The sequence below is a fragment of the Anser anser genome (genome assembly GCF_964211835.1).
Source record: "Anser anser genome assembly, chromosome: 5".
Lineage (NCBI taxonomy): Eukaryota > Metazoa > Chordata > Aves > Anseriformes > Anatidae > Anser > Anser anser.
In genome coordinates, this window is record NC_139725.1 from 42,736,206 (window position 1) to 42,750,986 (window position 14,781).

The window sequence follows — 14,781 nt, forward strand, 5'->3', positions numbered from 1 at the left end:
CTGAACTCAAATCCCTGTAGGCTAGGCAGCATAGTGAAAATAACACTTCTCCTCTGCTAATCATTTCCTGTCCTTGGGAAATGTCCCTACATGCTCATAACCTTTGTGCTAGCACATTCCTTTACAGCTGTTGTAGGAAACTTTGGGAACACATCAGACTTATCCCCATACTACCTCTTTGCTTGCTGCAGACTCACCTACTACACGTATCCCTGAAATAACGGCATGCTGACTCTTTCAGAACACATCAGCCTCTTCCAGGCTATCACAATTGAAGTTTATCTTCTCCACCTCCAGCCAGGAAGAGGGTAACCAACCAACCAACCTGAAATTTGACACGGTGTAAAACTGTACAGGTCAAAAACAATATCCTTAATTTTCTTCTCTCAGTCCAAGTCACATTTCTGTAAGCTAAAAGTAAGTATTGTCATGAACACTTGAAGGCCACGCTTAGTCAAGCAAGGACTGAGGAACAGTTGTAGGATTAGATCTGTTTTACTTGGTTTTCAGAGCAACGCTAGTTTTAAAAGACTTATTGGAGTACAGAGTTAACTAGAATTGTCCCTATGCAAATAACTTCGCTTGAGTTAAGCTACATTGAATGAGACTGGAGGAGAAAGAAACAGATGCTTATGGTAATATTTGATAGAAGTCTTTTTCGCGATGGGGAGGTCAAAGGCACAGCAACACGATGAATTTGGGAAATGTTTGCCAGCAGAATGCTCACTGGATAGACTTCATGAAAATACATGTATGTCACATGAACCGTTGGTAGGAATCCAAGCAAGTATGTGTATTTACAAGGAACTTTAAGAAATAAGAGACTCAGCAATCTGCCTTGCTTGTTCTAGTAACCTGAAGAACCTGTTACTAGGAGGCATAAGGAACTGCTCAAGAAGTACACTTCTTGAGGGTTGGAGGATGAGCAGCAGGGAAATCCATCAGAAATTTTTTGTAAATTGAGTGTAATCAGCAAGACAGAGAATCTTGGGTATTAATGCAAAGCGCCTGATGAGAAGAGGAACTCGGGACAGGAAAGGACAACCTCAGTCATCAAGTCCAACCCCAGCAGTCCCCAGGGAACCTGCATATCAGACGCTTAGTTCAGGGGAAAGTATGTACTCCATGTGCACCGTGTCATCCCAGCCTCAGATCCAACTTGCAGTAGGTCAGAGGAGGGAAAGATCATTATGTGCATAATAGGAAAGAGTTTGGTAAGTGAGAACGCTTTGATGTTCCTATGAATGCAGAACTCTGCCGGTCCAAACCAGAAGATAAATTCCTGCCTGACCGAACTCTGGTACTTGATTTAAACCTGCACACAAGATAACAAACAGATGCCGGCAATGTTTCTCAGTAACTCAAAAATTTCCAGCTTCCCCCACAACATCCTCTCTTTTGCCATAGCCAGTTCCCAAAGCTTCTCAAGACAGAAAAAACAGTCAGAAAATCCACCAAAAAAGTCTGAAGTTATGCAACGAATGGGAGAAAATAATTTCCATTCTTTTCTGGGGACCAGCAGAAAGCCCAAGATTGCTGCACCATTATCACCACCAAAGTGAGGAAAATTAAGCTATTGATCCAAGGTGTGACATGGTCTATTTGAGGGATAACTGAAATGTGGTAGAACAGCAATTAGGAAGAGCGTGAGCCATTCAAAAAACTAAAACAGCTGAATGACATACATTAATAATGTTACAGACTGTAAAAGAACAAGAAGGCATAAGATGGACAAAACAGGGTTGCTTTAGGACAAGGTAGTGTTGGGTAAAGCCAATAATAATCTTGGCTGGGAGGAGCCAATTCTAGTGCAGCCTAAAATAGATTTGAGTATTGACAAAAACATCTCTCAGGCTATTTGGAAGCTACACTTAAATTCAGCCTCCCAGATGTAGCTCAGAAAATGCTTGCTACGGCAAGTGGTTGAGTACGTGTATTTCTTTGTAAGAGGAAGTAACGGATTTCTTCATGGCATTGAGTAACCACAACAAATGGCAAGAATATTGGAAGAGACCTGCCTGCATGAAGTAACCTTGAATAAACCGATGATGAGAGAACTCAGGAGGATAAATCAAAGGATCTTTGCCACAGAAGTTTTCTATTTTGAAATGACAGGCTTTCAAAGCTTAGTCAGTGCATAAACTAGGCTAAAGGGCTTGGGGATATAAATGTTACAGGTAGGATTTGGAAGAGACATGGGTAAGAAGTGCAAATGCTATCAGGAGGTCATATTCACGGTAAGAGAAATCATATAAAGGAGCACCACAAATAGAAAATGATCAATAGCCACCTCTAGACAAAAGGAGAAAGTTGTGTGTGTTGAACTGAGGTGGTTTTCCCAAAGATTTGTGTCTCATAATCAAGTTCAAACTGAAGTTTTCCTGGGAGATTCTCATTTGTATGGTGCACCTGTGTTTTCTGAGCGGGCAGGGATGCTCAGTGCTCCAGCCGTGAACTAGAGCTGAAACATCAGGACAGCTGCTCGGGTTTTGGAAGGACAGCGGGCAGCAAGGGAACACAACGGATTTGCTGCTGTGATGTATGAGGTGATTTTACACGTCCAGCGCTCCATCCTCATTATCGCCGCTCAGGCTTATCGCCATCACGTCCCTCTGAAGCGAAACAAAACCGTTCGTTATTTCCGCACATCCCCCCGAACCGCCAGGGCCGGGTCTCCCCCACCCCCGCTCCCTCCCCGCGCACACAAAATGGAGGCCGCTCCCCGCTCCCCCCCCCCCCCCGGGCGGCGCGGCGCTCTGCACTCGCCTCCCGCCCTCTCACCGTGCCCCGCCTCCCGCCTCCCGCAGGCGCGGCGCCCCCCCGCCAGGCGGCGCCCGCGGCCGCTCTAGCGCGGCGCTCCCTCTCTACTGCCCGGGAGGACGGCGCGCCTCCCCGCGCAGGCGCCCTGGGGCCGCCCGCCCCGCCGCCGCCGCCGCCGCGGCCTGGGGAAGGAAGCACCGCGCCGCGCTCCGGCCGCCCCGCCATGTACCCGGCCTGGGGCTTGTACGGCGCGGCGGGGCACTACCCGCCGCCGCCCACCTCCATCCCGCCGCCGCCGCTGCCCATGCCTCCCCCCAGCGTGCCGCCGCCCGCCGTGCCGCCGATGCCGCTGCCCAGCTACCCGCCGCCGGGCCCCGCGCCCCCCGCCGCCGCCTCCGCCGCCGCCCCGCCGCCGCCGCCGCCGCCGGGCGGGACGTCGGGGTTCCTGAGCCTGCAGGAGCAGCACCTGGCGCAGCTGCAGCAGCTGCAGCAGATGCACCAGAAGCAGCTGCAGTCCGTGCTGCTCGGGCCGCCGCCGCCGCCCCCGGGGCCGCCCCCCCCGGGGCTGCCGCCGCCGCCGCTGCCGGGCTCCTTCGGGGACTGGCAGCAGCAGCAGCCGCCGCCGCCCGTGGCCGTGCCGCCGGTGCGCAGCTACCAGAAGCAGTTCGCGCACCGCGAGCCGCCGCCGACGGCCGCCGCCGCCCCGCCGCCGCCGAGCCGCAAGCGCGACGGGCAGGAGCCGCCCGGCGGCCACGGGGAGTGGGGCGAGCCGCTGCCCTCGTCGCCGGTGCCCATGGACATGGAGCTGTCGTCGCCGCCGCAGTCCCCGCAGCCCGCCGCCGCCCAGCCCTACCTGCCCCCCGGGCAGCCCTACCTGCCGCCTCCGCAGGCGGAACCCTACCTGCCCCCCGGGCAGCCGCCCCCCGGGCAGTCCCCGCCGCTCCAGCCCTACCTGCCCCGGCCGCAGGCCTCGCAGCCGCCGCCCTCCTTCTCCGAGCCGCCCCCCTCCTACCTGGAGCCGCCGCCGCCGTCCAGCGCCGCCCAGCCCTACCTGCCCCCCGGGCCGGCGTACCTGGCGCCCCCCCAGCCCTACCTGCTCCCCTCGCAGGCGTCCCCTTCCCAGGCGGCGCAGCCCGGCCTGGCGCCCTCCCTGCCCGCCCCCAAGGCGGCCCAGCAGCACTTCACCCCCCCGCCGGCGGCCCTGGCCCTGCCCGAGGGTCCCCAGGGGGGCGGCCAGGAGAGCGGTGCCCCCCCCGAGCAGCACGGCGCCCCGCAGCCCGACCCGGCCACCATGACCCCCCAGGTGAGGAAGGCATCGCCCGGCCGCCCGGGGAAGCAGCCCGGCTCCCCGCTGGATGTAATTCCTCCAGTGGGTCCGGCGGTCTCTGGAGAATTGTTTCCCAAAGCACAGCACGGGGGTGAAACGCACCGAGCCTTTGCTGACTTCATCTGGTCCTCTGTAGGATGCTGCAGGCTGCTTGCTTGTGGCGTGTTGCAGCGCCCTGTTCTGCTCTTGTTTTCAGTAATCTCTGCGCTTGGCTGTCCTTTGGGGACCGTGTTTGGTTGCTCTGACAGGTACAGAGTTGTGGCTATTCACCCTTACCAGCTACAGATAAAGCTGCAAAAGTTTTTCTGCTGTGGTACCTCGTTGCCTTTCACTCTCTGGAAGTAAGTTTTGTGCTGTGCGTTTGGTCCTCCAGTATGAGATCGCATAGGGCATGTGAGAGTGTCCTGGTTTCGGCTTAAACCGCAACAGAGAGAAGTGTTCTGAAATGCTTTTTTTGGCAAAAAAATACTTTTATGGCTAAGGCTGCCTACTTTTATGTGTACACTAGGGCCAAGATGACCACAAAGTGTACATGTGCTTAACATCCTAGATGGGAGCACTTCCTCTGCAGGGGATGTGCCTGTCCTTACACATTAAGTTAGGGACAGTTCACTTGTTGAAGGCCGAGCGTGGACAAAGAGGCATGCAAGTTGAGGTCCTCAGCTATACAGTTCCTTCAGATTCAGAGGCTTTTGCAGGGTTTTAGGGTCAGCTTGTAGAGATCCAGCTGCAAGAACAAAGCCTACATACGTGCTCTCAGGAGTTTGACTGATTTGATTGATTTTATTTAAGTTCAAAATACATGTACTTTTGGCAAATGGATTTTAGGATTCTGATTTGGAGCTAAGTCTGCAAAAATCATGTTGCGTCATGTCGAAGTTGCTGACGTTTTAAATTTGTCAATCGTTGGGACACCTTTTAATTTGTATCCATTCAAATTTCATATCTATACATAGATGCATTTGGGAATGTACCATTTTTAAGTTTGTACCATATAGCTGGTCCCTGCCTAGCAAAGTGATTCACAGATTTAGTTTTATGAAGGTTTTGAACAGCATTAGTTCATGTCTTACAGTGGTAGGAATGGGACTCTTTTAATGCCAAAACCTTGGAAAATCAGACGTTGAAAGGGATGATAATTTGGTATTGAGGCTGCTGCTGAGTTCTTAAATTATTAAACTCCAGATCAAGCACTGAAGTAATTCCTCCCCCATTGTGAAGCCAGAAATTTCATAACCGTTAAGATTTTTTTCAATTCTTCCTCAGCAATTCTGTCCTTCCCAGAACAATGACAATTAATGTGTTATTTAAGCACAAGTAGATGGAGCAGAATGCTGCTGAAAAGCATCTCCAAAGTTTACATTGTCTGTTTCGTGAGTATTTGTATAAACAATTTGTATCTTACCTAGTTCTTAGTCTCATTCACAATTCAGCGTTAATTCAAAAGGAATATGGTACTTTGCTGGCCATACATTTGATAAAATTTTGACTGGCTGGCTGTAATACAAGACAGGATTTGGGGCAACAAATCCTTACGCAATAGGAATAGCGAAAGCAAAGCAGAGCGAGGCTTTCTTGCTAGCGATTTTAAAAGCTTAGCAGGGACCGTAACTCATCATTTATAAAATCCTGTTAAGCTCTTTTTTTTTTAATGGTAATTGAAAGCAATTCTTTCAGTTTCTCATTCAGTAGCAGTGGCTGCAGCCAAAACAGATCGGTGTTTTTCTCTTAACAAAGGAAACGCTATGCAATTTGCCATTACGGAGTACTCTGCTATTTCCCTTTCATGTGTGAAATAAGGTAATTCTCTTTGCTGGGACAGCATTGAGAGTTCAGTGTAGCTTTTCCCAAGTATACAGTCAGGTTAGGTTTCTGGCTTCTTGTGTTTCTCTATGGTTAGATACGGCTTCTGACAAGGTCTGTTCAAATGCTCGTGGCATTTCGTTAATGCTCCATCTGATGTTTGCGCGCCGTATGCTGCTGTTTATTTACAGTCGGAAGCAAATCTGAGCGGGTGCAGCTGTACCCATAAATATGTATTTATATACTTCTGGTAAAGCTACCGCAGCTTCACCGTGTCACCTTTCAGCAGCCTGCTGCGCTCTCTGAAGTCCCTCCTCTATTATTTTGAGCTAGTCTTTCGGCATGGCTGGGCCGATATCGCCAGCTGGGGACTGTGAGGACTTACGGAGCCAAGCGGAGAGGTAGCAGCGAACACAGCACGTTACTGTCATTTCCCAGCCTTTGTCAAGCTTGCGTTCATAGCCACTGTAACGTGCGGAGAACTGGCTGCATTGAAACTCCTCCGCAGAGCAGATTTGTGTTGCTCGGGGTTGTGCTTCAGGTGGCCGGGGCTGGCAGTGCTGGTCTCGGCAGTGGTTGTGTGATGCCGTAGGTAGCTCTGGGTCAGCCGGAGATGGGAAAAGGCTCATGTCAATGCTGCTGTCTTCCTTAGATATAGGGCTTGTCGTTGAACTTGAAGAATTATGAAGAACTTGAAGTTATCATGAAGAGATAAGTGCTCAAATAACTCGACATTTTTTCTACGTGAATACTTCTGTTTTCTTCAGACTGAGCTATAGAAACCTGCGTTTCACTTTTCTCTCACTTTTCAGTTAGAGCCTGCAGTGCGTGTGTTTCCGACCTTGCTGTGAAAAGTATGTGGCAGGATATTGTCCTTTAAAGCTCTTTCTGTGAATCGCTGGTCCTATTGGGACTTTTAGCCCTTATCTGATTCATTAGAATGAGGAGAAAATGAGGTGGATCTCCGGATGAAGAGGGCTTCATGGCAGTCAAACAGTTGCTTGTCATTCCTCTGGAAGCATAGCATCCAGCCCTGTCATGTTAAATCTCCTTACCCTTACAATACCGTTTGAAAGGGATAAATTTAATCATCTTTTGTGTAACCGGGGAGGGACGTATGCTCCTCCCTGCTGTTGAAACTTACCCTCATTACGGCTTGTTGTTGAAGATGCCTGAGAGGTTCCGTGCTGCAGCGTGAAAGCACGTCTTCCACCCGTGAGAGCTCTTCTGAGTCACGTTCTTGTTAAAAAGACCCTTGGCTGAAGTCACTGCAGGATCACCATGAAGTCCAAGAAGCCTCTCCTTTCACTGACCTCATCTCCAAGTTGCAGTTTTACAGAAGTGTTTTTAAAAGATACATCTGTGTGTTTGCGTCTGCTAGGCTGTTAGCAGTAGACACCATCACTCCCGTTTTGAGTGTGAGGCAGGCTTTTGGAGGAAGCTTGTGCTTCTTTTAAACCCGCTTAAAGATAAATCGAACAGTTCAGTTTTGAGCAATCACATCAGACAACACCTACGACTGCTGTTATCACACTTACCCAAAAGGCAAGGACATCTTAAAATATTCTTTTCTGTTTGTGAGTAGGCTCTTTAGAGATTTCTTTTCTCAACAGTGCATGCTTGGATGGAAAGGAAGGACAGAAGAATATGAAAAAAGATGTAGATGGTCACAGATCCTCAAAGGTGGTAGAGCTGACACGAGAACATAGGAATGGTTGCACTAGGTCAGACTAAAAGTACAGTGTTTTACTGTTCTCCTTGACAGTGGCTAAAAGCAGAAGCTAAGAGAAGAGTTTAAAAATCAAGTGTATTCTACCCTAAAGTACAGGAGCTGCCCTAATGGTGACCAGTGTCTTTATTTTTAAAATCTGGAGAATTTTATTCTATGAGCTTATAGAGCTGTGTCTTGAATCCGTAAGATTTCATCACTTGCGGTATTCTCTGGCAGGGACTTGCGTAGCACAAGGCCGTGTCAGGTGAAGAGCTGCCTCCTGCCAGTTCTTAGTCTGTGTCCTGCTAGTCTGATCTGATGCCTGAGACCTCTCGTATTAGAAGAGGGAGATTAGTTGGTTCCTGCTTGGCTTTCTTTAAGATGCACTGTCCTGTAAGTGTTGAGATGCTCCTCATTAGTCATTTGTTCTTTATGCTGGTGGCAGCACGCGGTGGTTTGAATCTATTTTCATGCTCTGGGAGTCTCCTAATTCTAGCCTGAAGTATTTAAAACTGAAAGCTGAACTGCTTCTTAGATGGGTAGTTCTTCGGGTGCAGCCGTATCTGTTTACCTTTTCAGCTGTTGAATGTTAATCAGGATTCAGATAATAAATAATCCGCACTGTTCCTTGGCTCTGATTATTCTTTTTCCTTTCCAAACCTTTATTCAAATCTCTCCACCCCAGTTACTCTGCCATCATTTTCACTCTAATTCTGTTCTCTGTTCATGCTTGTCATCCTTTTTGAATGATTCAAACTCTTTCTTTTTACTGCTCCCTTCCTCGCATTTGTTGTCCTTTGTTTTAGCTAAGTTAGTCTCAAAACAAGTACGTATATTTGTTAGGAATAAAAAGCACTAAACTTAGTAAGTGTGGTACCTATTACGTGCCTGTAGCACTTTGACTTATTTGTCATTTTTCTGCTTTTAATTGTTTTCTTTAGTTGTAAGCTCTTTGGAGCAGGAAATTAAGTCAGGCATGCTACACGCCACAGTGGTGTCTGAATTTTGATTAACTCTTTTGACCTGCACTGCAGTGCTGTTGATAATGAAGTGAGTTTTCCCTCAAAACAGATTTAAACATCTTTCTAGTGTATGTTTCTTCTTCATGATTCTAGCAACTATCATGAATTTCATGGTTTTTTTCCCATGAAAGCTGTTTTTCTTAGAAAATTTCTATCTGTTGTAGGAACAGCAGCAATACTGGTACCAGCAACACCTGCTTAGCCTGCAGCAAAGGGCAAAAGCCCATGCTCAGGGGCAGCAGCAAATGAAAGGTCCGGGAGTAGGGAAGGATACATCTGAACAGAGAGCAAAGTCTGAAGAAGGGAAAATGAGTGCTTCAACACAGCAGTCCGAACCTCCTCCGCTGAACGAATCCCTGCCTCCAGCTTCCAAGGAAGACGAGTCTTCTCTTACCTCCACTGAAACTCAGGTAGGCATTGCAGAGAGATGCTGCTGTGTTGTGTTGTGCTACATGGGACAAAACAGGAAAATATTGCCATTAAATTCTCATGCATACTGTGTAACAATAACTAAATATGGTAAAACAACATTAAAAGAACATTTGTTAAGGCTGCACCAGTTAAAAAAAAAAAAAACCTCTCGTGCAGATTTACATAGTCACCCACACATGCACCAAGCTTGGCTCACTCATGCTTTCCCCAACGTTGTCATCTTTGTCTATGAGAATCACATTGTGATACCTAAGTGCAAAATCAAGTACTTGGTAGATGCTTTTAGACACGATATTTTATTCTTCTCTGTCAGTTTCGGTTCTGTCTCCCCTTCTCCCTATGTATTATAGTTTGTCTGAAAGCCAAGAGCTTTGTGCAGAATATTTAGTCAGAGTGCGTAATGATAGTTGCTCCATAATGGATGGAGGTCACGGCTTTGATGTTTGAACAGGTTACTGTAAGGTGGTAGATTACCCTGCAGGATGTGCTTTGCTTTAAATTTACGGTGTGCAGACTCCTACAAAGTGGCAAAATGATGCATTTGGAATTCCTTTACCTCATCATGAAAAAGCACTGCTGTCTCACTGCATTTGCTGTGAGCAGCACAGAACAGATCTGCTTTAATGTCTTACCTACAGGTAAGTTTCTGTATGTATGAACACCCTAATCCCCCTCAGCCTAACCTTTAGATCAGACTGTACAAGAATAAAGGAAATATCTTCCAGCAGTTAGGGGTGGCCAGAACACTGAAATACAGGGTGGTAAAATAAGGAGTGCTGAGAAAGTTCCTGTAAACTGGGTGGCGACCCAATGTTCTCTTCTGACAGAAGTCTCCCTTTATTTATAATATTTGCCTATTTCCCTAGCTCAATATTGATCCTCCTGATGACCCAGAGGAAGATTTGAGATTGCAACAGTTGCAAGCAGCAGCAGCTCAATGGCAGCAGCATCCCCATCACCGAGTTGGATTTCAGTACCAGAGGATAATGCAGAAGCATGCCCAGCTGCAGCAGATAGTACAGCAATATCAACAGATCATGCAACAGCCTCCACATTTACAGGTGAAACACTAAGGAGATGGTATTTGATATACTTTGTGAGTGACCTAACATTCGTGGTTTGCTGCAAAATAAGTAGTTGGATACTTTGCTGTGGTTGGTCCATTTGTCTAGCTTCTCTTTCTGCATGCGCAGAAGTCTATATCCCCTTTTCCTACTGTCACTCAACTTCAGAATGAAAAAAAAAATTGAGAGGTGGTGATGAAGCTTTAGTAGGATGAGAAATATAAGACTGTATGCTTGTCAAACGATTTTCAGACATACCTGAATGATACAGGAGCAAAGCTGAACACAATGTTGAATTTACTCAGTTTTGAACATTTTACTGCTGGAGAAATTCTTCAGGAGAAAGGTCAGTTACACAGATGATGGTGTGAGGTAATTTGGTAGCTGTGTTCCCCTCCCCCCCCTTTTTTTTTTTTTACAATATCACAGTACAAAAATGTGTACGGTGATGGTGTCTTAATAACAGATTCAGATAATTATATCACTGTTGCAGCCTTTAAAGTAGAAGCTGATTGCTTTATTAGTTGAGTCAGCTTTTTATGGTTTAAGCATTCCTTAAGTGGTTTGGGCTGTCGGGTTTGTTTAAAAAAATCTTGAAGTGTAAACCTAAAAATCTCAGAACAGATCAAGCCCATGGATATTAGGACCTGTGTGTACACATAAGGAAACACTAACTGCTGATAGAAGCTGCACTGTGTAAATTATGATCTAGTAAAAGGTTAGAGAAAAATCATTGCTGACAGCTGAAGCAACTCTGTGTAGATTAATAGAGTTAGAAACTGAAACCTTGAGAAATAGTCACATGCTGCGTGTATTGAAAGTGTGACGATTGATTTGGGCTTTCATAGCTGTTGTAAGCATGCAGTAATAATAGAGCGTGGAGGCCTTTGGTTATATTTTTCTTTAGCTTTCTCCTTTAAAAAAAATAGTCTTTTATACTAAGTATTTGCCCTCCAGTCATGCAATGTGTAAATTGACTTCAGACATCTCAGTGTTTGCTTTTGTTTCACTGTAGTTCTTCCTCAGGTTTCTGCACAAGTCAGAAGTTGTGATGTTACAAGTGATACTAAAATACGTGGCCTTGAAGATAACTAAGATGCTCTTTTGAAGTTATTCTCATATTCTCCTTGCAGACAATGTCAGTGGAGATGCAGCTGCGACATTATGAGACACAGCAAAAACAGTTCCAGCAGCTTCATAAAGACTGGGAGCGGTCAATGAACCAACAGTGGCAGCATCAGCTTCAAACCTATCCTCACAAAGACCAGCTGCAAGAGTATGAGAAACAGTGGAAAGCATGGGATGAACAGATGAAGGTCACTCAGTCCCATCTGCAGGAGAAAGTGAGCTCACTCCAAAATTTGAAGAACCAGTACCCTGCAAATGTTTCACTTCCGCCTCCATTTGTTCCGTATTCTCAAACAGCTCCAGGTGGCATTCCTGTTATGCCTCCAACTTTACCTTCAGCTACACCCCCACTGGTCCCTCCACCTCTGTCTTCTGTATCTCAGTTATCTAACTCCTCTGTCCCTTCAGGATCTAGTTCGCAAAGCAATCAGTCCACTGAAACACCAAGGCCAGCTCTGCTTCCCACCCCTGGTACCTATGCATCAAAAATAGCTAGCTCACCTGTATATTCAACTTACCATTCTCAAGTAAGTTCATCCTTCAGCTCTTCAGACCACGGAAAGTCTCAAGTTCACCATAATAAACAAAATGTCTCTATTTCATCTGAGCAAGGATGTGGGGAACTGAAAGGCCCTTCTGCACTGTCTTCAACACATACCCCTACCATGCAGGATAAACCAGTGAGATCAGGTGGATTGCTTCCAGATCCTCCCAGATCAGCACGTTTTGAAGGCCCCAGAGGTCCTAGGTAAGGATATTTTTATCGATTTGTACACATTCAAGGCTAGCACCCTTTTAGCGGTATATCAAGAAATGGAGCATTATGCCTTATTCTCAAATTTTCCTGAGGTTGTGTAAATTGTGCATTTGATGGAGTTTTGCTCTTAATGGGTGTACACCATGTTCTGTATTTATCTGATTAAAGCAAAAACAGGTAAATGCTGTTCACCTGAGCGTTACCTAGAGTCAAATACTTTTCTCTAGTGAAATGCTTAGGCACACTGCTCCCTTTTCTTTTTCAGAAATGTAATATCAATTTTTTGAAAACAGGAAAGATGCTGTAAATATTTGAGAAATCTTTACTGTCTTTAGGTTAACGATAAATCACATTTGAAAGAATGACCTTTCATGAGAAGCCGTATAAATTCCCAGTGTTTGATTTGTGGTACTTGGAATGCAGTTTAGGAATATACAAAGCAAAAGTGTTGAGGGAATGTTTTTAAGTCACTGCTATATGCAATAGCACTTCGGTGTGGACCTTCTGAAAGGAATTCAGGATAGTGTTCAAATACATATTCAGTTGAACATGCTATGATAATCGAATTACCAGAAATTTAGATTTTTTTTTTAAAACAACAAAATTTATTCTTTGTTTGCAACCCAAATCCATTTACAGCAGAAAGAAATTAAAGATTCAGAGCTCTTCACCAGTACTTTAATTTCTAGCGTGGGAGAGTTCTGTAACTAGACGATTGCCCTATTTGCTGCACATTTCAAAATGGCTTTCTGATAAGAGAGGGGTGTTGTTTGTCTTGCATCCAAATCAGTGTTTTTCTACATGTACAGCGTTACTTAGCATTCAAACAATTATAAACAAGAAAAAGAAGGAGAGGTGAAGATTAGCGTCTTAGTCTAATGGTAGGATTCTTGTTGTTTTGCCTAACATCTGATGGTCTTGGTCTTTATCTTCTTGTGAGGTGTACTTTTATTCAAATTTAAGTCTGCGTTTTGTCGGGTGGATGACCTACTGTCTCAATGTAAAGTTACTTTAAAAACCAGTGTTCTATGTCTTTTATGTGGTTTTATATCTGCGATATGGTTTGATGTTCCTTTTGGACTTTTTTTTTGTTATTGTTTGTTTTTCCATGGTTGACATGATATCAGGTTGCAAAAACATCTGTTCTGTCTGGTCATTAGTTCGAGACTGATTGCTGTGATGCCTAGTGAACCAAAAAGCAGCGTTATTCCGTTGAATTGTTTCTATCCTCGCATACTCACTAGATTTTTACAGTCATATCTTCGTGTTCATTTCCCTTCTTTTTGATTCCGAAGTGATCATTCGTGAATAGTAATTCATGAAGTACAAGCATCATACTTGAATTTTTATAACTTTGAATAATTTTCTGTCTCCCCATGGGTTTAAAAAAAGCGTCATTTCTGGTCCTGGGGGTTTTTTGGATGTGCAGTTCTGCAGACTGTTTTCAGTGATTTGCTAGCGTGTGTCTTTTATATGTGCATTAGTTTAGAGCTCAGTGCTGTGTGACCATAGACTATGGATAATCAGAAATTTCTAGAAAGTGCGTACAATGGCTTTATTTTTGAGCCCACTTACATTAAAATATTTTAAAATTTTTAAAAAAGGATTTTTTAAAATAACACTGTAACCTTTGTGCATTCCTATATTGTAATTGCGTGACTATTCTATGGTTTTATCAAAGCTTTTCCAAAAATCTGTTTACTGTTTGTTCTCAATATAGGCAATAGAAAACAGAGCTGTAATAAATTTTTAATTGAAACTGTGATAAATTTAAAATATTATGTGTTACCTGGTGCTATTCCAAAGTCCCAGGTAACGATTAGACGTACAAAAAGACACACTCCCACCCACCACTTTTTAGCAATTAACATTTATCAAGAAACTCTGAAGAATTCCCTTAAACTAATTTTCAGAATCTTGGGGATGAAGTATGTCTTACAGTATCCAACCTTTTCTTCTTGCTATATCTTATATGTAGAAGTTGGTCCTTCAAATCTAAGATATCTTGCTACTGCATTTTATATTTTTTTCATTCTGTTCATCTCGACCACACGCACCCCAAACAAAAGGCAGTTTTGTTCCAACAGAAAACGTACTTTCTACTTTTTCTACTGAAGTGTTATCTTAATAGGATTATTAAAATTCTTTGAGGTTGTATAAATGATCTCATTTGGTATATTGCTCACTGAAACATTAAATTCTGCAAAAAGTCAACTGCTGCTGGTAACTAGGCAATAATGAATTAATATCCAGTGAGAGACAACTGTGAATCCCAGATACCCAAGCCATTTAACTTCAGGAACAGTGCTTCTGCACTGGTTCAGGAACAAGTTCTACGTTTTGTGTAAAATGAATTTGATGTGTTGTAGTCTGTTATGTAAATCAATATTTGAGCATGTGCCTAAAGGTTGTTTTTTTGACTAGATCAGCCTTGCTAAATACGATTGCATAAATTATTCTTTATGCTGGTTTGCCAGACCTATTTCCTTGTCTTCAAGCAAGAGTAGAAAAGGATAAAAGTGATGCAATAAAAATGTGTGTGTTTTAGGCGTATTGTCTTGCGTAGAACTGGACAATATCACAGCTCGCTGCACTTTCTGTGAGGATATATATTTATAGATATGTCTATAAGGCCTTTGTCATCACAGTTAGGTAAGCTTGTTGCGAAGTTTTAAAACAAAAGTTCAACAGCAGTTGTTGTTTTCAACAAAACTGTCTTTAAACAAAAGGTCAAAGCTTTTCTCCATTGAGTTTGCAAGTTTTTTTCAAGGTGAGTT

At 44.7% G+C, this 14,781-nt stretch overlaps 1 protein-coding gene across 8 annotated transcripts in view; it reads left to right on the top strand.

The window, feature by feature from the left end:
* Positions 1-2,911: 2,911 nt before the first annotated feature.
* The window catches only part of YLPM1 (YLP motif containing 1), a 39,145-nt gene continuing 27,275 nt past the window's right edge, over positions 2,912-14,781 (top strand). For 5 of the 8 annotated variants that reach the window (XM_083838708.1, XM_083838710.1, XM_083838712.1 and 2 more), the window contains exons 1-4: positions 2,913-4,063; positions 8,788-9,033; positions 9,922-10,116; positions 11,253-11,995. In XM_083838708.1, the coding sequence (XP_083694834.1) occupies positions 2,984-4,063; positions 8,788-9,033; positions 9,922-10,116; positions 11,253-11,995 (2,264 nt within the window). In that variant the 5' untranslated portion in view covers positions 2,913-2,983. Of the gene's footprint in view, positions 4,064-8,787; positions 9,034-9,921; positions 10,117-11,252; positions 11,996-14,781 lie in introns of all 8 variants that reach the window. The other 3 variants (XM_083838711.1, XM_083838715.1, XM_083838714.1) reach the window with 2 other exon arrangements.